This window comes from Heterodontus francisci, chromosome 8 (genome assembly GCF_036365525.1).
Source record: "Heterodontus francisci isolate sHetFra1 chromosome 8, sHetFra1.hap1, whole genome shotgun sequence".
In the NCBI taxonomy this organism is placed as follows: Eukaryota; Metazoa; Chordata; class Chondrichthyes; order Heterodontiformes; family Heterodontidae; genus Heterodontus; species Heterodontus francisci.
The window spans coordinates 122051237-122073917 of NC_090378.1; the positions used below are offsets into that span (position 1 = coordinate 122051237).

Consider the following 22681-nt stretch of genomic DNA (forward strand, 5'->3'; position numbering starts at 1 on the left):
ACCTGTCCCGAAGGCAGGGAGTTGCAGGACTTTGACCCAGCAACAGTCAAAAACGATATAGTTCCAAGTCAGGATGCTGTGTGGCTTGGAGGGGAACTTGCAGGTGGTGGTGTTCCCTTGCATCTGCTCCCCTTGTCTTTCTCGGTGGAAGAGGTCGCAGGTTTGGAAGGTGCTGTCTAAGTAGCCTTAGTGCATTGCTGCAGTCCATCTTGTAGATGGTACACACTGCTGTATTTTATTGAAGTTTTCAGTGCATTGGTGGTGCAGGGAGGGAATGTTAGTGTATGGGGTGCCAACCTAGTGGGCTGCTTTGTCCTGGATGGTGTCGAGCTTCTTGAGTGCTGTTGCAGCTGCACCCATCCAGGCAAGTAGACAGACATTGGAGGGTGAATGGGCGGGAGGTGGAGAGACAGAGGATTTGGACGATTTGGTGAGGGTGGGTGGAGGTGCGTGGGTAAGGTGCGTTTGGTAAAAAGTGTCATCGTGATGTTGCAGCCATCATGAGGTGTGGGGCATGCTTGATGCACCAGCTGATCTTTTCCTACCTCTTAATTTATATGGTTGCGTCCTATCAAATCCTTTTAAAATTTTATATCCTCAATCACATCACCCCTCAATCTCCTACACTTGAGAAGTTACAATCCATTTTTCATTTGCTCTGAGCTTGAGGAGCTCTCAGACAACAGGGAATAAACCTTGCTAGCTTTTCCTGTTAACTGGCCCTGTAGCAGGAGAGTCCAAGTTCCTTCAGACCACTTTAACTAATCTACAAACTTCTCAAAGGATATGAAGAAGACTTCAGTATCATCTTCTTCAAATCTGAGTACTGACCAGGAATACTTTAAGAAGTCAAAGCTTGTCTCTGAACTAGGATCATTTGAATTATCAGCATCTTCTCCACTATGTAAAGATGATTTTCCCCTAGCCAATTCAATCTGTCTCATTTCACGATCTTTTTGTGCTTGTAGTTCCTTCTCAAATTTTTCTCTCTGGAAAGCATTCTCTCTATTTCTCCTCTCATTCCTCATTTGTCACCTGAAATTCTAACTCAAGCCTCTGCTCTTCCAGGTGAATTTTTGCTGAGGTAACCTGGTCTGTTTCAGGTTCTCGATCTTCTGCCTGTTCCAGTTCTGGGATGAGGGAGAAATGCTCAGCCAGCACTTTTAGCACCTCGGGTCTTTTTGCCCTTTCCCTCACACGAAGTTCCACCTGGTCAGCTACTGCTCTGAACTGTTTGATGTTTAAGGTAGCTCACTTATGCCAAGTTAAATCATCCTGTTCTTCAAATTATTTCACTTAAAGCCAGCCATTCTATTTTTTACTGTTAATATACGCGAAGCCTGCTACTGTAATCCTTTTTATTGAAAGAAACAATTTCAGCGATTATACTTTTCCCTCTTTCTTCCAATTTATTCTTTTAAGTTCAGATTCAGCTAATTTAAGTCCAGTTGGTTTGGATCGTGGATGCAGTTCCCAATTCTTTTACAGACAGAATTGAGAGAGAACTGAAACCCCTGTTTTTTTCCCTTTACTGCCCAGAATCAGTGTGTTTTTGAAAAGGAAGATTTGTGTGTTTCTGAACTCCTGAGTGTATAGCCAATTTGAATAAGCAGCAGCACGCTTTTCGTCAGTTTAAATAAAGAGGATTATTTTTATTCACATGTTCACCCTGAAAGTCTGACACGAGGTCACTCACCACACACACACTCAAGAAAGAAAGGCATTAAAGAGGATAGTGCACTTTTACAAATTACAAGCAAAGGAACAGTTTGTAATTCACCTGATTTGTCTTGTCTTGGGGAAAAGGCATGCATTGTGGGCCCAGTGAAGAAGGTGTTTTTACTGCTGAAATGTAATGAGGTGAATTCGATAGCCGATGTTGTACATCGAAGTCGTTGCAGGATTCTCTCAGAGATGGATTTTCAGCAAGTCATGAAGATAGTTGCTTGTACTCTCATAACTTGGAGGTTGGTTTTCTGTACTGGTGGATTTGAAAAGAAACAGTCTTGGAGACCTTACAGATATTACAGTTTCCTGTTCTTTTAAGGCACGTTCGTACTGCCTGGTCTGTTTGCTACTTCTTTCCTGAAGATTGTATTATAAAGATCTTTACAAGGAGACCAATATAGCTGCCCCACCATGTGACTTCTCACAGCTCCTTTGCCAAATATGGTGGGGGTCTAGTTTTATTAGCTCCATTTTGGTTTATTGTTGTAAGATATTCATCCTGAGAAGGGTTAAGGAAATCAGTTTCTTTGTCCTCGGAGAAAACCATTCAATTCAAGAATGTCTCCTGATGGTTTCAGGATCAACGTTGGTGACACCTCTTCATGAGTTTTTGAATACACAGATCAGGCCAGCAGGGAGGTGGGGAGAGGAGCAGAGAGGAGTGGAGAGGAACAGAGAGGTGGGGAGAGGAGCAGAGAGGAGTGGAGTGTGAAGAAGCGATCTTCTGGAATGCCTTCAGTGCTGAACTTACTCCGTAGGGCATTCTGCAGTACTGAAACACACATTCATGAGTAACAAAAGCTGTAAGTTATCGGCTTTGTTCTGCTCGAGGTATCTGAAGATAACTCCCTTGCATATCAAGCTTTGTGAGGATTGTGGAGGTATGAAATGATGCTGACAGTTCTTGAATTGTAGGAAGTGGTTACTTTTCTGGTATGATAGCTTTATTGACCGTCTTAAGGTCAATGAATAGTCTAATTTTGCCATTTTTTCTTTGTTGAATGACTGGATTTGATATCCACAGCAATGAATCGATTTAGTCAATGATGTCATCTGTTCCTAGTCGTTTCAGCTCCTGTGACACTTCAGCATGGATTGCAAACGGCAACTGCCTCAAATGTTGTGAAACTGGTTGATTGAATGTGTCAATGCAAGGAACATGACAGTACCCCTTGATCTTCCCAAATCCAGTAAATAAGGAAGGATACTGGTGTGTATAATCTGCATCGTCAATCCTGTTAATGTGTGCTGCAGCGGACCTTTAAGCTTGAATCCAAGCCTATTGAAAAGGTTTACCCCATAAGGTTTCGGCCTTTGGCTACATAGAAAATGAACCTGTCTAAGGTGATATTTTTACAGCGTACTGAAACTGTGATCATTTCCAAAACTGAAATGATAGTGTAGTCATAAGCTTGAAGTGTGTCTGTTGCAGGAGTGAGAGAGAATTGCAAAAAATACTGATTCGAGAGTTTGTCACTCAAAATAAGATACTTTCACGCCAACATCAATAAGAAATGACAAAGGGATGGCTGCGATCTCGACTGAGCTCTCCTTAAAATGACCTGGTGCTTTACTTTTTGTGATGGTATATACATGTTATACCTCACTCTCAGGAAGAGACTCCCCCCATGTGTCGAACTGATGGCGTCTTTTTCTTTGACGACCTGCAAATCTTTGCAAAATGGTTCCACTTTAAACATGAATTACACTTTTTCCCTCGAGTGGGACATGGTCTTGTGACTTGATGAGCATTTCCACAATATGGGCACAGTTTTGAAGGTAACTGACCTTGATGGGACACCTTTGATGAGGTTGTTAAAGTCTCTTTGTCCTTAACCCCTGCACTGAAACTGGTTGGAGAAGCTGTGTCTGCAACCCTGAGTCTCAGGATGCATGTTTGTGTAACCTCTTTGAATCTAACATGGCAGATTTGATTTGGACTGCCAAGGTTGTGGTGTTTTCCAAGCTTAAATCATCATCCTCCATGAGGAGGCATTCCCTAATTCATGGAATTGAAGACTTTTCAATTAATTGGTCACAAATTAGTTCATTACTTAGTGTGCCAAATTTACATGTAGATGCCTATTGCTGCAATGCTGCCCGTAGTGTTTAATGGACTCACCATGTCTCTGCGATCTCTGGTGGAATGTATCTGGCTCTATCATCACACTTTTCTTTGGCCCGCAGTATTTTTCAAGAGCACTTACTGCTGTATCAAACGTAGACGTATCTTCTGTGAGCTGCTTGAATATGCGCTGTCTTTCTGCTCACAATGTACAGGATCGCTTTCTTGTGAATCGCTGCTACATCTTGGCTGTCAATCCGCAAGGCAAGCAAGTAGGTCTTGAATCCCGAAATCCACCACTTGCAGGACATGGGAGGATTTCCTGGCTTTGAAAGAAATGGTTCTAAAGCTGATAAAGTGAAACATTGCTCAACCAGCCTCGTAGCCACTTCTTAATGGTTGAAAAGTAGAGGGAGCGAGAGAGAGAGATGGAGCTAGAGTATGGCAGAAAGAATACAATGTTACAAATACTAAGCAAAATCAATTCATTCAGTTACTTACTAATTATTCCTAGTTTTTAAAATATTTTCCTTCCAATCTTATTTGAGGGAAAGTCACTCATTTGGATTTGTTAGCGTGGGAAGATTGTTTCAAACTTTTTAAAAAAACTCTTGTTATGCGCAGGTGAGGAGGGGTCGAATGGCTCTCCTCTTGTCCCTCTCCTTGCTTGATGGCAACAGGGTTTTTCTTTTAAGCAGTAGGTGTGCCTCCCAATTCAATGAGTGTTTAACCCTTTTAGGTGCTATGATCATAAAAGAACCAATCGGACAGGTTTTCTTGAGTTTAAACAAGAAAGAGTCAGTTTATTATACTTCAAATCAAAACCCGATCTAAGTAAAATAATAAACTATGCTCCAACTTTCACACACATACACACACATGCATGCACACACACACACGAATAGGCTGCAGACTGAAGAAAAATAGATTGGTTGGATTAGAGTCCAGACAAATAAAAGAATAAAGGGCTCAATTTTATCAGCCCCTCAATGCCGCAGGTTGCGGCACACGGACTGGCAAAGTTCTGCAGGGTGAGGCCTGCCTTGACGCATGACGTCGAGAAAGGATGTCGCATCTTCATAGCAGTGGGGGGACCTCAGTGCGACCCTCCCTCCGTAAACAGTGTACGCACTGCGTTTGTTTGTGTTTGTGAAGGAGCAATGGCACTCCAGTCACCCTGTCCGTGGGCAGGGTGCCAGAAAGGGTAGGGAGCATTAAGCTTATATGGATGGTGGGGGCAATCAATGCAGCTGGAAGATCTTGATGTGGTCAAGCTGTACCACTCTGAGTGTTGGCCAAGCTGGGCAATGCCATGCCATGCCACATAGTTGATCCATGAAAGCACCTGATGTACCCGTCAACACCAATCCCTGCCCTGGAAATAGGAATGGCTCATCCTACATTGTGTGATCCTCTGCTCTTGCGTATCCGTTTGCACCAGAGGCAAAATCAACAGGCAGGTGCGATCCATGTAGAGGCCCCCGGTCGTGAGCAGCAACCCCCAAGGGGAGCTCGCCTTTACGATTGCCGTGCATCTACAGGCCCTGCATGACATGCCATCAGATGTCAGAGTACTAGTGTCAGAGGAGTTTGTGTGTGTAGAGAAGGTGGTGACATGTCTCTGTGCCCTGATCAAGGATGATCTGCAGCCCATGGGCTTTGGTGGAAATCCCATGTCATTGTTCCTCATCATGGCAGCGGTTCTCAAGCTTGACGCCTTTGCAGCTTTTCAGGGGCCTACCAGAGACCTTTGTGGGGTCACACAGTCAGCAGTGCACCGCTGCATCAGGGAGGTCACCAATGCCCTGCACCGGAGGGCCAGTGAGTATGTCCACTTCAGGACAGACTCTCACAGCTAGGCCCAGAGGGTCACCGGTTTCGCCACCATTGCCAGATAACCAAAGGTTTTAGGGTTTAGAGATTGCAGCCATGTGGCCATCAGGCCTCCTGCCAGGCTACCACCTGCAGATGTCATCATTAAAGGAATCGTCTCAATCTGGGTGAAGCTGGTAAGTGATCACCGGAGATGCTTCATGAAAACCTGTGCCTGCTTCACAGACAGCTGCCATGACACCTGAGACCTGTGCCATTCCCAGCTGCCGCCTCTGTTCACTGAACTGGCTCAAATGGAGGGGTGGCTTCTTGGAGATAAGGGCTATCCCTTGTAGACATGGCTCCTGACACCAGTGAGAGACCCCAAAACTGCTGCAGAGGAGAGATACAACGCCAGTCACTGAGCTAAAAGAGCTGCCATTGAGCAGGAGATTGGCATGCTGAAAGAGCTTTTCCAATGCCTGTACGGATAGGGAGATGCCCTGCACAACTACACACCCAATAGGGGCCAGGTCTGGCATGATGAGGAGAGACATCAACAGCATTCCTCCTTGGACTATGAGGACACTGAGGACCGACAACATCATTAATAAGTGAGAATGTTGACTAAAAACCTCAACCTACCCCTAGTGTGAATTAAAAAGTGTAAAGAACATCTTAAAACTATGTACTATGGGGCCTAATGCCCCTCCAGATCCTTCTTCACTTCCCTCTGACCCCACCCCTTCTGATCTGACCCCTTGCCGTGCATTCACTATACTCTCTGACCTCCCTCTCTCTGATGCTGAACGTTCTGTACTCAGCAAGGACTCAGTTTTATCCCCTTACGCCCCCACTGCAATGACATTCGCACTGGGCATGACATTGCACTCGTCTTCTGTCGCCTCTGCCTCTGGGCTCACTTCTTTGACCAGGAATCCTTACCCCGATCAGTAGACCCATTCATCTGCTTCCAGCATTCTCCCTCTACCGGGACCCCTCCGCGGCCTCTTACCCGCTCTTGATCTTTTCTTTGAAAACTGTCAGTGAGACATTGGTCACCTCAATTTCTCTGCCCCTCTCACTCACTCTAACCTGTCCCCCTCTGAACCTGAGGCACTCCGTTCTCTCAGGTCTAACCCTGACATGGTCATCAAACATGCAGACAAGGGTGGTGCTGCTGTTGTGTGGCATACCGACCTCTGCCTTGCAGAGGCTCAGCGCTAACTCTCAGACACTTCTTTATACCTCCCTCTGGACCATGACCCCACCACCGAACATCAAGCTACTGTCCACAGGACTGTCACTGACCTCATCTCCTCTGGAGATCTTCCCTCTACAGCATCTAACCTCAAAGCACCACAACCCCGGACAGGCTGCTTCTACCTCCTTCCCAAAATCCACAAACAGGACTGTACCGGCAGACCCATTGTGTCAGCCTGCTCCTGCCCCACTGAACTTATTTCTTCCTATCTTGACTATCTTTTCTCCGCTGGTCCAGTCTCTTCCCACCTACATCCGTGACTCTTCTGATGCCCCACCTCATTTTGACAATTTCCAGTTTCCTGGCCCCAACCGGCTCCTCTTCACTATGGACGTCCAATCTCTCTACACCTCCATCCCCCACCAGGACGGTTTGAGGGGTCTCCGCTTCTTCCTGAACACAGGCCCAACCAGTCCCCATCCTCCTCCGCCTGGCTGAACTTGTTCTCACATTGAACAACTTCTCCTTCAACTCCACTCACTTCCTTCAAATAAAAGGTGTTGCTATGGGTACCGCATGGGTCCTAGTTATGCCTGTCTTTTTGTGGGATATGTCGAACATTCCTTGTTCCAGTCCTACTCAGGTCCCCTCCCCCACCTCTTTTTCTGGTATATTGATGACTGTATCGGTGCTGTTTCCTGCCCCCGCCCCAAACTGGGAAACTTTATCAACTTTGCTTCTAATTTCCACCCTTCTCTCACCTTTACATGGTCCATCTCCGACGTTTCCCTTCCCTTCCTTGACTTCTCTATCTCTATTTCTGGGGATAGGCTGTTCACTAATATCCACAGCTACCTTGACTACACTTCTTCACTCCCCGCCTCCTGTCAGGACTCCATTCCATTCTCCCAGTTTCTCTGTCTCCGACGCATATGCTCTGATGATGCTTCTGATATGTCTTCCTTTTTCTTCAACCAAGGATTCCCCCCCACTGCGGTTGACAGGGCCCTCAACCGTGTCCGCCCCATTTCCCGCACCTCTACCCTCACACCTTCCCCTCCCTCCCAGAACCGCGACAGGGTTCCCCTTGTTCTCACTTTCCACCCCATCACCCTCCATATCCGAAGGATCATCCTCTGCCATTTCTGCCACCTCCAGCATGATGCCACTACCAAAGGCATCTTCCCCTGTCAGCATTCCAACGGTATTGTTTCCTCCGTGACACCCTGGTCCACTCCTCCATTACCCCCAACACCTCATCCCCTTCCCACGGCACCTCCCTTGCAATCGCAGGAGGTGCAATACCTGCCCATCTCCTCTCTCCTCACTATCCAAGGCCCCAAACCCTCCTTTCACGTGAAGCAGCGATTTACTTGTACTTCTTTCAATGTAGTATTCGCTGCTCACAGTGTGGTCTTCTCCACATCAGAGAGACCGAAAGCAGACTGGGTGACCGTTTTGCGGAACACCTCCGCTCCGTCCGCAAGCAGGACCCCGAGCTTCTTGTTGCTTGCCAATTCAACACTCCCCCCTGCTCTCATGCTCACATCTCTGTCCTGGGATGCTGCAGTGTTCCAGTGAACATCAACGCAAGCTCGAGGAACAGCATCTCATTTAATGATTAGGCACACAACAGCATGCCGGCCTGAAAATTGAGTTCAATAATTTCGGTGCGTGACAGGCCCCCCATTTTACTTTTATTTTTAGTTATTTTTTCTTTTTCTTTTTTAAATATTTTTTTTGATTTCATTTTGTTTTATTTCATCTCAGTTCAGTTTGCTTACCCACCGTTTTTTTTCTTGTTGGTACTTGTGGCTGTTCAATTTTCAGTCCGTTAACATCCTATCTGTACTAATGCTTTGTCTTTCAACACACCATTAACATATAGTTTGCCTTTGCTCCACGACCTTCTGGTCAGCTATTCTGTGACATTGTCCTATCTACACCTTCTCCTTTGTTATATCTTGCCCCACCTCTTGCTTATAACCTTTCACATTTCTAATATTTGCCAGTTCTGAAGAAGGGTCACTGACCTGAAACGTTAACTCTGCTTCTCTCTCCACAGATGCTGCCTGACGTGCTGGGTTTCTCCAGCACTTTCTGCTTTGCTGCCAGATTGACAGCAGCCCCAGTCTTCAACAGAGAGCTAAGTATTTGTTGGACAACTGTCAGGAAGCAGGTGCAGGGGCGCTTTAAATAGGGGACGGCTCATCGCAGTGATGCTAATGGGCCCCTGTGTGAAATATCACGGGGCTTTGGCAGTCGCAGCTGAATGCGGGCACCCCACAGAGTTCAAAGTCTCTGTCTGCAGCAATGATAAACTTGGGTGTTTTGCAGCCCCAGGCAGGGTTTGAATTTACAGCGCTGCCTGGAGAGAGACAGACAGACAGACCCACTACTTGCATCTGCACTGGTCAAAAGCAGGTGCTTGTCTCCCGTAGTGAAAAGAAACTGCCAATTTTTACACAGATGGAAAGACTGTCATGTCATGGCTGTCCAATGTTTTCTCTCTTTTGTAATTTAGTTAGATCATGTCTGGATTCCAATCTCTCAAGGCCCCACTGTTTCAGTGTTTACCCTTTGAAGTTAGTCTCCAACAGTGTTAATGTTCCAAGATGGCTTTGAATGTCTTGTTAATGGAGGTAAGGCAGAGCTCATTCAAAATTCGCAAGCCATTGTTCTGGTGGGAAATTAATCAGATATTCGTCTCTGCCTTGATACACTGGTATGTGAGATATTTCAATGCAAATTGTGGTGGCCATTTTAGCTGCTTTCTTTTTCAAGTTTAATTCAGGTTTCCAACCAATGGATTAAAAAAATCATTCGGCGTAGCACATGTTTATAACACTCTCCAGTTTGGTTAAAGCTTATTCAAATCATTCAACTCACAGCAACCTCGGAACACCAACTTTGAAACTGATCAAGCTAGTGGTGATAGAGATAAATAGATACACATAGAAGGGTCACTGACCCGAAACGTTAACTCTCCTCTTTCCACAGATGCTGCCAGACCTGCTGAGTGGTTCCAGCATTTCTTGTTTTTATTACACATAGAATTTGGGAAGGAGAGAAGACTGGGATACAAGGAAAACTGAGGAAATACCATAGGCAACAGCAAAAAAATCCAGACATTTCAGCATGGGATGGGGGCAGACAATATAAAATAGGGAATGTGGAAGTGGCCACACAAGAAGTTGTAAATCAAATTGTTCAGACCACCACTTAGGTGAATAGCTTTTTGCCTCTTACACTGAAATGGAGGATGGTGGGGGCGGGGAGGGCGGTGGGGGGTTGGAGGTGTGGGCTGATGTTGGAAGTCATACTGACCAGAACAAATAGTCTGTGGATATGCCCAGTGTCATTTTCCAGCTGATGATCAATAATAAAATAATAAAAAAATTCGTACTGGGGAAAACTGGGACAAATCAGGAGGAAAAACAAAGACCTTGCATATGAGGAATGCAAACCAGCGACTAGACTATTGAAGTGTATGTGGTTTTGTTACTCTGTTTTGATCAGCTGTTGTAAAAACATGGTAACACTGCTGTTACCCAGTCACTGACCTTGGTTACGAGGATACAGCTATCAATAAAGGTCAGATGGTCTCATTCAAGTAGGTGAGCTCTCAATGCACGAAACATGCAGATGGCAGTAATTATGGGCAGTGAAGTAACATTATTTATATATGAAGTACACACATCATACCAGAACTTTGCTTCTATTTCAAAATAAAATCACGAAACATTTATGCACTGAAATTTATTTTAGTAACTTTTTAAAACAAATTACATAATATAAAAGGAATATGGAAAATATTTACAAAAATGTACACTTAGAAAATTTCACAAATAACTCAGATGATTTCCTTTAATATCTGTGTCTATTGTTGTTGGCATAGCCCAGATTCTGAACCTTTTTATAGTGAGTGGCTTTCTGTAATTGTGTCTGATTAGTAAATCCTTTACAGGGCACCAAGTGATAGATAGGAGGAGGAAAGAAAATACATTGGCCTCCCAAAACCAGGGTAATGAGCTCCATAAAGACCCTCCTCATCACAGCACATAGATTCAGATTGGGAAAGGACACTGGAACAGTGTGTGTGGAAGACACTAGAAATGTTAAAGTGCTTCAACACTTGCTTTCTCTGCTGGTTAATTTACACATAGTGCAAAACTGAATTTGATAGGGTCTCATATACTGTTAAGACATTCTTGGCATTTTTGCTACTTTGAAGGGATTTTGTTTTGGATAAATCTATTGAGTGAACATACAGAATCAATGCTATCCTACACCTGTGAAGTGATTGCACTAAAATGAAGAGGTCAATGAATTAGTGTCTGATTAGGATCTTGAACATCAAGGCCCCTGCACTTTCACTCACAAAGGGTATTGCTTATTCTTTTAACAGATCACTGTAGGCAAGCCCACACTAGATAATGGCAGTTTCAAGTAATTGAACACAAATAAGGATAAATGAGGGACAAAAATAAGTGTAAAAGTATTCATATCTCAGGGATCTGGTCCCCCCTCTGCATCCTTTGAAGATTTCTTTCCCTAAAAAGGCTAACATTTACAAATATATATATACATTGTCATGCAGGCCCCCACCAGCCAAGAATGAGGCACATTAATTTCACCACATGCACGTTAAACTTCAAATTGTTGCTGGGAAAAGAGGGCCTATTACAAGAAATTTCCAGGCCCCTAGCCTGGAAAATACATTTTTGCGAACTAGCAGACAGTGTTGGCACAAAGGAACCAGTCCCTGCTCCCGACACACAGAAGACATGGTCAGACTACTTTAGTCAGATGACTATAATAAATAATTATAATATAGCATCTGCAGTATTGTGCTTTTATTTTAGTCACCTGACTAACTGGCTGTTGCAGGTTTTGAACGCGCCACAGTGAATTTGAAGACAGAAAGCTACTGGCTCCTGGATTGAGAACATCTCTCTCCTGTCTGCTCTCATTTCATTCTTCCCAGCTTTGGAATCCATTGAAGACACAAGAACCCCAAGAGAGAGAAATGTCTCCAACAGTGAGCAATGTTTAAGAAGAATACTAAGCCCCAATGAAAAGCAAGAATTACCTGCAAGAAAGAACTACCTACAAAAGGACTCGACAGTGAGCTCGAAGCACAGTAACAAGAAACTGTTCAGAGATTGCCTCAAAGTTCTCCACTTGATTTTTCTTCTGCTCTTTCTGTCTCTATTTGCATGTGCCCATCGCGTATGCATGCGAGCTAAAGGATTATCATTTTTAATCCAAGACTTTATTTGCCACGATGAAAACCCCAGTTGGGGGGAAATGGCTGTGAAAAGAACAGTGTTTAAAACACAATTACCAGAGGACAGGCTGTTGGTCTCACATCAGAAAGGACAAGCTTTTCAAATGCTAAACCAAAACCCACTCCACCCAACAGAGACATTGCCTTCTGCTCTCAACCAGCCACCCACATCATCACTGGCTCCAAGGTGCCTAAGGAGACAATGAAATCCACTGGTTTTATATATAATCAAGTCAATCGGACAACAGAACCCATCGGAAGCAGTTCACACCTTGTATAGTACTCAACTAGATGACGAAGACCAACAGTTCCCATTGTCCGTCCTCCCCACTCCCCCACCGAAACCAGCCAGATGAAAATACCACATATTCAAACAAAGCTTTCTCACCAGGGACATGACAAGATCAGTCAGAAAAAAGGGAACATTCCGATTTTGGTGGAAAAAGCAAGACCGCTGAAACAGTAGAAGTGAAGCAGCCTGAGGAAGGAGAGGATTGAACAGTTGATGTCAAATGGACAGCAGCCACACAGCTCTACAGGACAGAAGATCAGAGCACGCTGCTCCCTCTATAACCAGGACCAAAGGAAGTTGCATGCCCTAAGGAATGGTTACAGCCCCAAGGACTTTGATCGCAGAAGACACGACCCGGCATTCAAAGTCAGCAGGGTGAGCAGCCTGCAGAATACTCAACTCACAGTCATGTGGAGAGTTACCTCTGCATGTCCCGACCAAACCTTAGAAAAGGGGGCTAGTGTAGTGTTGGGAGTTAACCGACTGTGAGTTAGGGAACGTAATCGATTTGTTGTTAGTCATATAGGAACATTAGCATGGGTTTTGCCACACTGAGATTCGCAGTACATATTGAACATACTTTCATTATTCGAAATCTGAAACCTGCATCGATTGCATTATTCATCATCCTTCAGTGTGATTCATGAAGGTAAGCCCAGACCTTCGACCGTAAATCAGTGGGTTCGGTTGTGACCAGCAAGGCTAAATGAACCTCACACAATCGGAAACACTCTGCAGAGCGTGGGGCATGATGTGTATCCGTAGGCGTTAACCGAATTACCATTTAAATTTTAATAAATTTGACTTTTCTTCTTTAAACCTAAAAAAGCCAGTTTGTGCTCATTTCTTTGCCTTATATTTGGAAAGTGGTGAACAAGGATTCACCAAAGGGGGAGCTCAAAACACGGCATGTTTAAAAGTAAAGCCTGTTACAGGAAGACCAGGTGAAGGCTGAAGCGGATCCCCAGACACCTTTCTCACCTGGTCATAATAGAAATTTGGGTGCCTGTGTCCGTAACTTTACCCATAGACAAACAAGAGAAATTGGAAATGGGAAACCTAATTGTTCACAATCAAAAAGAGCAAGTTTTCAATACAGGTTTTCTCCTGGTCGTGTGTGATTGAATACTAACATGTCTGCAACTGAAGCTAGCAGCTCTCCAAGCCAGGGTGAAGTAACTTGGGATAACTTAAAAGCACTGTCTATGGAGGTGTTGAGGAACACGGCTGAGCAGTGTGGGATCACAGTACTAGGAAGTCTGAACTCCGAAGGCTAGTGGCCAACTATTGTCTCCTTGAATCTGAAGAAGCAGAAACAGGGTCAGAAGCAGAATTCGACAGGGTATTGTTCGCAAAGGTACAATTGGAACAGCGGAAACTTGGCTTTGAGGAAAGAGAGTGGGAGAAAGAGAGAGCCTTCCAAAGGAATGTGAAGAGAAAGAGAGAGCCTTCCAAAAAAGAATGGGAAAAGAAAGAGAGAGCCTTCCAGAAAGGAATGAGAAGTGAATGAAAGGCAAAAGAGAGAGAAAGACAGGAGAAGGAACAAGAGAGAGAGGAGCGAGAGAGAGAAAGAATATTCCAGAAAGAATCCGAAGAAAGAGAGCTGAAGCGGCTTGAGTTAACTCAGGGGTGACAGAGTAACCTCAGTGCAAGCATGGCCAATATGGAGGAGCATAATTCAGACTGGGCAAAAAATTGCTAAAACTTACTGATGCCAAAATTCAATGATGAAGATGTGGAGGCCTTTTTTGTGTCTTTTGAGAAACTGGCAAGGCAGCTGAAACGGCCAGCTGAGACCTGGTCTCTTTTACTTCAAAGCAAGCAAACTGGAAAAGCCCATGAGGTTCATTCCTTGTTGCTAGATAAGAGTTCAGCAAATTATGAACTGACCAAAAAGGCTATCCTTGGGGCATATGAACCCTCAGGAAGCAAGCTAATCAAACCTACCTGGAGTTTAAAAGAAGTAAGCAGCTGGCTTTTGACCAGTGGCTGAGGGCTCTTAAAATACCGCAAAGCTATGTGAATCTCAGGGAAGTAGTTCTGTTGGAGGAATTAAAAATCTCTCTCCCACTCTCAATAAAGACCCATATAGTGGAGCAGTGCGTCCAGAGAGGCTGGCAAGAGGCCATTCTGGCTGATGAGTTTGCTTTAATTTATCGGTCGGTTTCCCAGGGGAAAACCTTTCCTAATCACTCCCACAAATCCGAAAAGGACAAAGGGTGGGAAGGTGATCTCCACCCAGGCAATCCTGGGAGAGAAAGGAAAGCAGGACACACAGGGGGCCCTCCAGACAAAAAGGAAGGTGCAGTGAGCAAGAGTGAGACCCGAAGACCTGTGTGCTTCCATTGTAATAAAGCAGGGCATTTAAAAGCTGACTGCTGGAAACTAAAGGGAAAATCGATAGGGTTAATCAGGGCACACCTGCTCAGTAAAGACGGGGACCTGGTGCAAAACACAGAACAAGCTGTGGCTTTAACTGCAGCAAGAATGCAACCCAGGAAGCTTACTACAGCCAGTGCTGGAAAAGCTGATAGGATTCCTGAAGGCTATCAGGGTTTTGTGTTTGAAGGGAAATTAACCCCATACCCCTCGAGTGAGGCCAGCAAGCCCAGAGTAATTCTCAGGGACACAGGACTCACTAGATCCCTTTTACTGGGAAAAGGCCTGACCTTTCCCCCAGGGAGTGCAGTGAATACCAAAATGGTGGTGAATGGTGTTGGAGGGCAGTGTATACATGTACCTGATTACCGGGTGCACCTGGAGTGCAACGTTGTTTCGAGATCAGTGACCGTAGGGATTGTCCCTAGTTTGTCTGTGGACAAGATTGACCTGTTCCGTGGTAATGATCTGGCGAGGGTGAAGGTGGTAGCCCCAACCCCCCCACCAAGTAGTGAAAGAAAGACCACAGGAGGTCAGAAAAACAGGGCAGTGGCAGGAGATGGTCTCCTGCAGTTTCCCTGAATGTGTAGTGGATCGGGCCATGATCAAACCAGCTCCCCCAGAAATTACTGCATTTGCACTGCAGGCAGATGACCATGAGGTCTGCCTGTCCGAGACATTCTTTGGAAAGTTAGAAGACCCAGGGAATGAATTAAATGGATTATCCCTAGCTGTGGCTCAGCAAGCCGACCCAGTATTGCGAGAGTTAGCATGGGCTGTCTAGTCTGAAAGAGAAGCAGAGTGAGTCCCTAATTGCAACTATTTAAAGAATGAGGTACTGATGAGGAAATGGAGTTCTCCTCACAGACCTGAGAGCAAGGAGAGGGCATTAGTTCACCAATTAGTGGTTCCGCAGAGGTACCGGTTGGAAATATTAAGAAGGGCCTACAAGGCCACAGTGGCTGTACATGTCAGTATACGAAAGACCAAAGCCCGCATAAGACAGCAGTTTGACTGGCCAAAACTGCACTAAGATATGGCGGAGTACTGGAGGAGTTGCTACATATGGCAGATTGAGGGGAAACCCCGACCTACGATGAAACATGCATCCCTATGTCCTGTACTGGTGTTAGGCAGACCCTCCATCTGAAGGCTGGTGCACTGTAAGGGACCTCGACCAAGAACAAAAAGGGACAGGCAGGTGCAAGGCTGGCAAAAGTTCAGAAAAAGTAGGGGAAAAAGTGTCCAAGAGGGCAGGTTAAAGGAAGCCCGAGAGAAAGTCCTGAAGAAAATCCCTACTGTCTGGTCAGCCAACCCCGAAAAGTGTGAAAAGTTGGACCCCACATCCTCCTACGTAAATGCAGACTCTAGAAGCAGCCCACCAGAATTGATAACATCATTTACAGGAACCTGCAGCGATAAAGAGAGACCTCTAGGGGAGGCACAGAAACCATGAGGGTGATGCCTCACCTAGCCAAAGTGCCACAGGAGAATACGGTCAAGTCTGCACAACTACCTACAGGTATGAGTGTCTCAGAGAACAAAGGGCAGATTAACAAAGAATTTTCCCTTACAGTCAGAGAAAAAGGGAACCAAACATCCCCTGAAGTAATTGGGCATTGGGCAAACTGAAGAAAAGCTTCCCCAAAGAACCACCTGGTTGCTGGGATGCCAAAAAGGGGAAATTAAAGCAGCACCCAGAAAAGACAATTTTATTAAGCTTTAAGATTTATGAATGCATGAAAATGAATGAGCGAAATACATGGTTTTCTTTCTCTCACACCTTTTAATGAAATGTCTTTTTTTCAAATCGCATTTCATTCCCCAGGGTCTGAAGGTGTTGTGCAGGCCCCCACCAGCCAAGAATGAGGCACATAAATTTTGCCACATGGACATTAAACTTCAAATTGTTGCTGGGAAGAAAAGAGGGTCTATTACAAGGAATTGCCAGGCCCCTAGCCGGAAAGACATTTTTGCACACTAGCAGACAATGTTGGAATAAAGGAACCAGTCCCTCCTCCCAGTACATAGAAGACATGATCAGACCACTTTAGTCATATGACGAACTGGCTGTTGCAGGTTTTGAACTCGCCACAGAGAATCTGAAGACAGAAAGCTGCTGGCTCCTGGATTGGGAACATCTCTATCTTGTCTCCTCTCATCTCATTCTCCCCAGCTTTGGAATCCATTGTAGACAATGGAACCCTAAAAGAGAGAAATGTCTCCTACAGGGAACAAGGTTTAAGAAGAATACTGGGCCCCAACGAAAAGCAAGAATTACCTCCAGCAAGAACTGCCTACAAAAGGACTCGACAGTGAGTTCGAAGCACAGTAACAAGAAACTGTTCAGAGATTGCCTCAGACCTCTTCACTTTATCTTTCTTCTGCTCTTTTCTGTCTCTATTTGCATGTGCATATCAGGTATGCGTGCTCGCGTGGGGCGCGGCGTGTATCCGTAGGCGTTAACTGGATTAGAGTTCAAATTTAAGTTTTAATAAATTTCACTTCTCTTTAAACCTAAGAATGCCTGTTTGTGCTCATTTCTTTGTCTTATAATTGGAAAGCGGTGAACAAGGATTCACCAAGAGGGAGCTCAAAACACAGTGTGTTTCAAATTAAATCCTGCTGCAGTAGTCCAGGTGAAGGTTGAAAAGGAGCCCTCGACACCTTTCTCGCTTAGTCATAACAATGTATACAAAATAACAGTAAAATATAAAGCTGAACATGAATTCAAAATAATTGCAACATAATGGCAATCATAAACTTTTTCCTAATTTCTTGCAGTTGTCCTTTGTTGAAGATAAGTCTGATTCTGTGCCTGCAGAAGAGATTGAAGAACTGGAAAAATAAGAGAAGGCAGGAAAGGTCTGCTAAAGATCTCAAGGGCTATCCCACGACTGATTGGTAGATCACACCTGCATAAAACGTTTGTCTCCTCACAGTGTAATCCTGCTTAGTGTGTGCGTCAAGGTTCCCTCTTTGGGTGCTCTGGGTAGTGTCGAGCACGATTGCGTTTGCAGCCAAGCCAGTTCGTCTGTGTTTGGAATTCTCAGGAGAAGGTCAAGGTTTGCAGGGTACCAAGCACGGAACACATTGTCCTTCTCTGATATCACCAACTCTGAAAAGCAGGAGAAATGTACATTGGTATTTACACATACATTTTTATAGTGTTGATTGGATTAAGCATACAACTATAATCTAGATGTAGAATTATGAATGGCTGAGAGTAATAGGATTAGAATTTGTTGCAAGGATTCAGAATGTATCACAAACTCACAAGAGAAAAGTTTGTAGGTTTCCACCATTATTGCATAGGCCCAATAACTGAAAAGAAAAACATTTTAAAATCCATTCTCAGGATATGAGTATTGCTGGCACAACCAGAATTTATTCCCTGTCCTTAGTTACCCCCCGAGAAGATCAGTACTGGCTGCCTTTTTCGTCACAGTTTGATAGAATTAGGTGGCTTGCTAAGCCTCTTCAGAGGGCAGTTAAGGGTCGACCATGCATGGGCCAGGCCAGGTAAGGATATCAGGTTTCCTTTCTTAAAGAACATGAATGAACAATTGGGTTTTTACTCTGGTCCAACAGTTAAACAGCTATTGAGTTACCACTGCAAAACATTGACAAACGTCATTCTTCCTTCATTGTTGGGTCTGAATCTTGGAATTCCCTACCTAATAAAAATGGGGAAACACCATCATCAAAAAAACAGCAGCGGCTCAATGATAGGGCCTGTCCCACCACCTTGTCAGGGCAATGAGGGATGAACAATAAATGACAGCTTTACCAGTGATGCTTGTATCCAGAGAATTTTTTAAAACTCTGACTGGAATATCATTCCACAGGCACTGGGAATCCTCACCTAATGAGGCCTTCTGCTTGGTGGAATCTGGACAGTGGGAGTTGACAGGATTTTTAATCATGAGAGAATCACAGCCATGAAGGCTGATCCTGTCTTCAACTTTTTTCTGGTATCCACTTTTCACCAGAAAAGGTGGTGGGGAGGGTGTTACTGATTAGCACATTCGGTGCTGAGGACCCCATTGAATCTTCCTGCTTCATCGTCAAGGTGCTCTGCAGCCAACTGAAAAAAGATGGTTCTTGATTTCAGTAAAATAAAATGTTTAATGCATTGTTGAATAATCAATTTGAATTACAATGAAGAAACCAGAATAATGCTGATAAATTCTGAATTATTTTTAGTTAAATCCACAATCAACTCCAGATTTTTACCCATGACACAATATAGCTTTTCGAGGGATTAGCCGACATGAGTTACTAAACTGGAGGAGGCTTTATGCTTTCATTAGGTGCTGACAAATAGCTTGTTACTGAGTAATGTGAAGCTAAATGACTCCAAGTTGGATCCTGCTGAGTGCAGTTGGGTTAGTTCAATTATAAGAATCTGGATTTTCCCAGCTTTTTGTGAAATCAGAAGAAAATATAAATCTGCTGGCAGAGGTTTATGTATCTTTTGGGATAGATTTATCAAATTGAGACAATTTTCACCCCTCACCTTGATCTTGTGAAATGGTCTGTGTGAACTGAGAATTCTCTGGAGGTTCTGTTTCCAGGGTCTGCTTGGATGAGGCTCTCTGCAAAATAACAGGTGTCCTATCTTAGTCAGTAACATGAAGAAATAGAAAATTAATTACATTTCATGAATATATTTTATAAAAAGTGCAAAACCTTTCCAAAAGGCAAGGTTCGCAAGTGTTCTGTCTCAGCAACCTCTTCTCAAAGTATGTGAGACGAGGCTTCAATATCATCATCTTCAAATTTGGATACTAACCAGGAATAGTGTAAGAAATCACAGCTTGTCTCTGGACTAGGATCATTTGAATTACAAGTGGCTTCTCCACTACGTAAAGACAATTTTTCCCTCACCAATTCTATCTGTCTGATTTCACTGTCTTTTTGTGCTTGTAATTCCTTCTCAAACTTTTCCCTCTGGAAAGTACTCTCTCTCTCCCTCTCCTCTCATTCCTCCTTTCTCACCTGAAATTCTAACTCAAAGCTGTGGTTGTTCTCCTTTCAGCAGAGAAGGTGATGTGAAGATTTGATACAGGTTGTAAAGGCTGATTAGATCAGTAATAAGATGAAAATTCTGACCATTCGTTGCCTTTATACACCCACTCTGCTGTATTAAAAATTCCCATTTCATATCTTGCAATGGACTGATTCCATGTTTTCAATCAAAGAGGCTTGAAATAATCTTTCCCAACATAAAATATACGAGTGGATCATTAAGTTATATGGCCAGCGTGTTACCCATGTGACCAATAATGTTTAGATTCGAATAGTCATTTTTGAATCAGTCACATGGTGACAATTCTATTTTGGACTGTACCTTTCACCACTCCTATTTTTCATTTGCTCTCTTCCCATCTTTGAAACTTCACGTGAGCCAAGGCCAAGGAAGAAAAACTGTTCAAGGACTCTGCTATTATTACTCAATTAAATAACAGGAGGTGCCAGAGGTGCCTGTGGTTAGCTACACACTCATTGTAGAACCCAGCGTTCAATCTGTACCTGCTTGGGACATTGTTGCAATCAAGTACAAGGATGGGGAGAAATCAGAAATTAATAGATTTCAGCTCATTCCCTGAATAAGGGTATGAGTGTGCCACACCTTGGTGTGGCCTGTACATTTAATGAGTAATGTCAGCAAAACTCAAACAGTGCGACAGCATTCCAAAAGAAAGTTGAAATGATGGCCAAAATACTCAAGAGACAGAAAAGATATCAACAATGTGGAAATTAGACATTGCGAATTAGCACTAATAGCAGCCACACCGCCATCTTCAATATGACGAGATGGCAACAAATGGTCTGAGGTAATTTTTTTCTTAAATACAAGAGGAACTTTTTTTAATGTCTGTGAATATATTGACAGAAGCAACAGCCATTAAGCAGCATGAACATGACTAATAGAAACAATCCATGTACTTACCAAAGTGCTTTGGTACAGATCGTCATCCTCTTGCCTGATTCCGATGTTATCGTGGCCATTCTTCTGCCTGCACCCAGGAAATGCCACTTTTGAAATGCAGGCAGTCACTGAGGCCGAACACTTGCGAGCCCAATTGCCGGAAGTTGTTCTTACAGAACACTTCTGAATCCAACTGCAGACGGCTGCGAAGATGGAACGCCTGGGAACCTTGGGAGTGTGGGACGATGATGATGCTGATGACGACACACTACTAAGCGAGGATGATACTCTCGTGGAGACAGTGTCCACAGGGCGAATGGGTGAATGAGACGATACTTCAGATGACTGCAGAAATTTGTTTTTGATAAAGTGTGTCAATGATTATATCTCAGAAAGTTCCCTCTTCCCAGTTACATCTATTGTGCCATGAAACTCCCTGGCACTTACCACACCCCACCCCGCAAAAAAAATCAAGGCATTGTGGATACAACAGCTTGGTCTTGAGAAGGGGAAGTAATGCATGATTCCATGATAGTTAAACTGTGAAATCTTTCCATTGGTTTTCCTCCCTCGCTCAGCCAAAGTCTGCTCCGAAGAATGATGCCGCCATCTCACATCCACTGGTTGATAAGCCAACATTGACAGTTCATCATTTAGCACGTTTGTAAATTACCCAGTTAGATTGTTAGCACATGGCATGCACAAATTCATCACGGCCATTACATTTGAATACTTCTGCTAGTGTTTTAACTCTAAGTTATCAAATAATCCCTTTGCTTTTCAGTTGAACACTCAGTATTTGAACACTCCTATATCTATGCAGATATTTACTTGCCTGCCTCACCCAGTTACTCATTGTAACTTTGCAGCATCCACCTATATAGGATGAAGTTAAAACATATCCTGTGGTGCTGCTAGGCTTGAACAAGTCAAGAAAGAGTATGAGTGCAAAAAAGTATTGGTGAGCTTGCCTGAATGAGAAAGCCAGCCAGCGCACATACAGGCAAGAGCTCGAGAGACAGAAAGAGACAGCAAGAACTAGAAATAGAGAGAGTTAGAAGTAAGGAAATTAGGAGTCAAATCACTCAGTTCATTCTAATGCAGCTCTTACCAGGTGAGTGCAGAATATTGGTAATGAAGAAGCAATAAAGGCACTGAAGAGGGGGTGTATAAGGACCAAAAGAGGAGAATCCATAAATAGGGAGGGTATTTTAAAGCAGAAATAGGACCCTAAAGATGCAGAACAGATATAATAATGGTTAACTGAACTGCTAAAAGACTGAATTGCTGAAATTTCCAGGGAACAGGTGAGAGACACTTTCTACTAAAATCAATGATACCAGCTTACTGATAAACTTCCAGGAAACACCACCCTTCTGTAGAGAAGATGCTGAATAGCAACTAAAGGTCAACTATAGAAAAAACAAAGCCTGCATTCAAGAGGGAATCTGGTGTGCATGCAGGGAGGTGTATTACGTTGTTGCGATTTGGACAGCAGTTTACTAGATTTGATCCCAAAATACCGTTTTTGATGGACTATGCACTTTAAGCTGCTACAGTCACAGCCCAGGTGCTAACTTTATGGTCAACCATGAAGTCATTAATAACCTTTAAAGAATTAAAATTAAAGATTTTGGTTATTAGTGTGACAATATGTTTTAACACGCAAAGCTTCCTTCGAACATATTTAAAGGATATAAAATATTACACAAAACAAGCCAAGCTTGTATTTCACATAAATCAAATCACTGACCGAGTCCATGTTCTCCCCGAGCTCCCGATCCGAGGGGATTTCGGCTGGTCACTGCTCTTGCTTGGAGTGCTGTCTGCAACATCTGTCCCGTGAAATAGCCGACATGAGGGAAAGGGATTCATCAGCAAAAACACTGAAAGAATACTAAAGTTGCTACGCTGTACAGAAAGAGTTTACTGCTGATTCAGGTAGCACTTGGTAGTTGGTCACTCAACAATGGCCC

The 22681-nt window shown here is 43.9% G+C and overlaps 1 protein-coding gene across 7 annotated transcripts in view; it reads right to left on the minus strand.

Annotated features, from left to right (window-relative positions):
• Positions 1-10563: 10563 nt before the first annotated feature.
• LOC137373124 (ral guanine nucleotide dissociation stimulator-like 1) overlaps positions 10564-22681 on the minus strand; it is a 207154-nt gene continuing 195036 nt past the window's right edge. For 6 of the 7 annotated variants that reach the window (XR_010975593.1, XR_010975594.1, XR_010975592.1 and 3 more), the window contains exons 3-6: positions 22459-22540; positions 20727-21325; positions 19290-19368; positions 10564-17888 (exon numbers count right to left, since the gene is read on the minus strand). Coding sequence is in view for 1 of the 7 variants with exons in the window: in XM_068037984.1 (XP_067894085.1) it covers positions 17707-17888; positions 19290-19368; positions 20727-21050; positions 22459-22467 (594 nt within the window). In the remaining 6 variants the exon portion in view is untranslated. The remainder of the gene's footprint in view (positions 17889-19289; positions 19369-20726; positions 21326-22458; positions 22541-22681) is intronic. The other variant, XM_068037984.1, reaches the window with a different exon arrangement.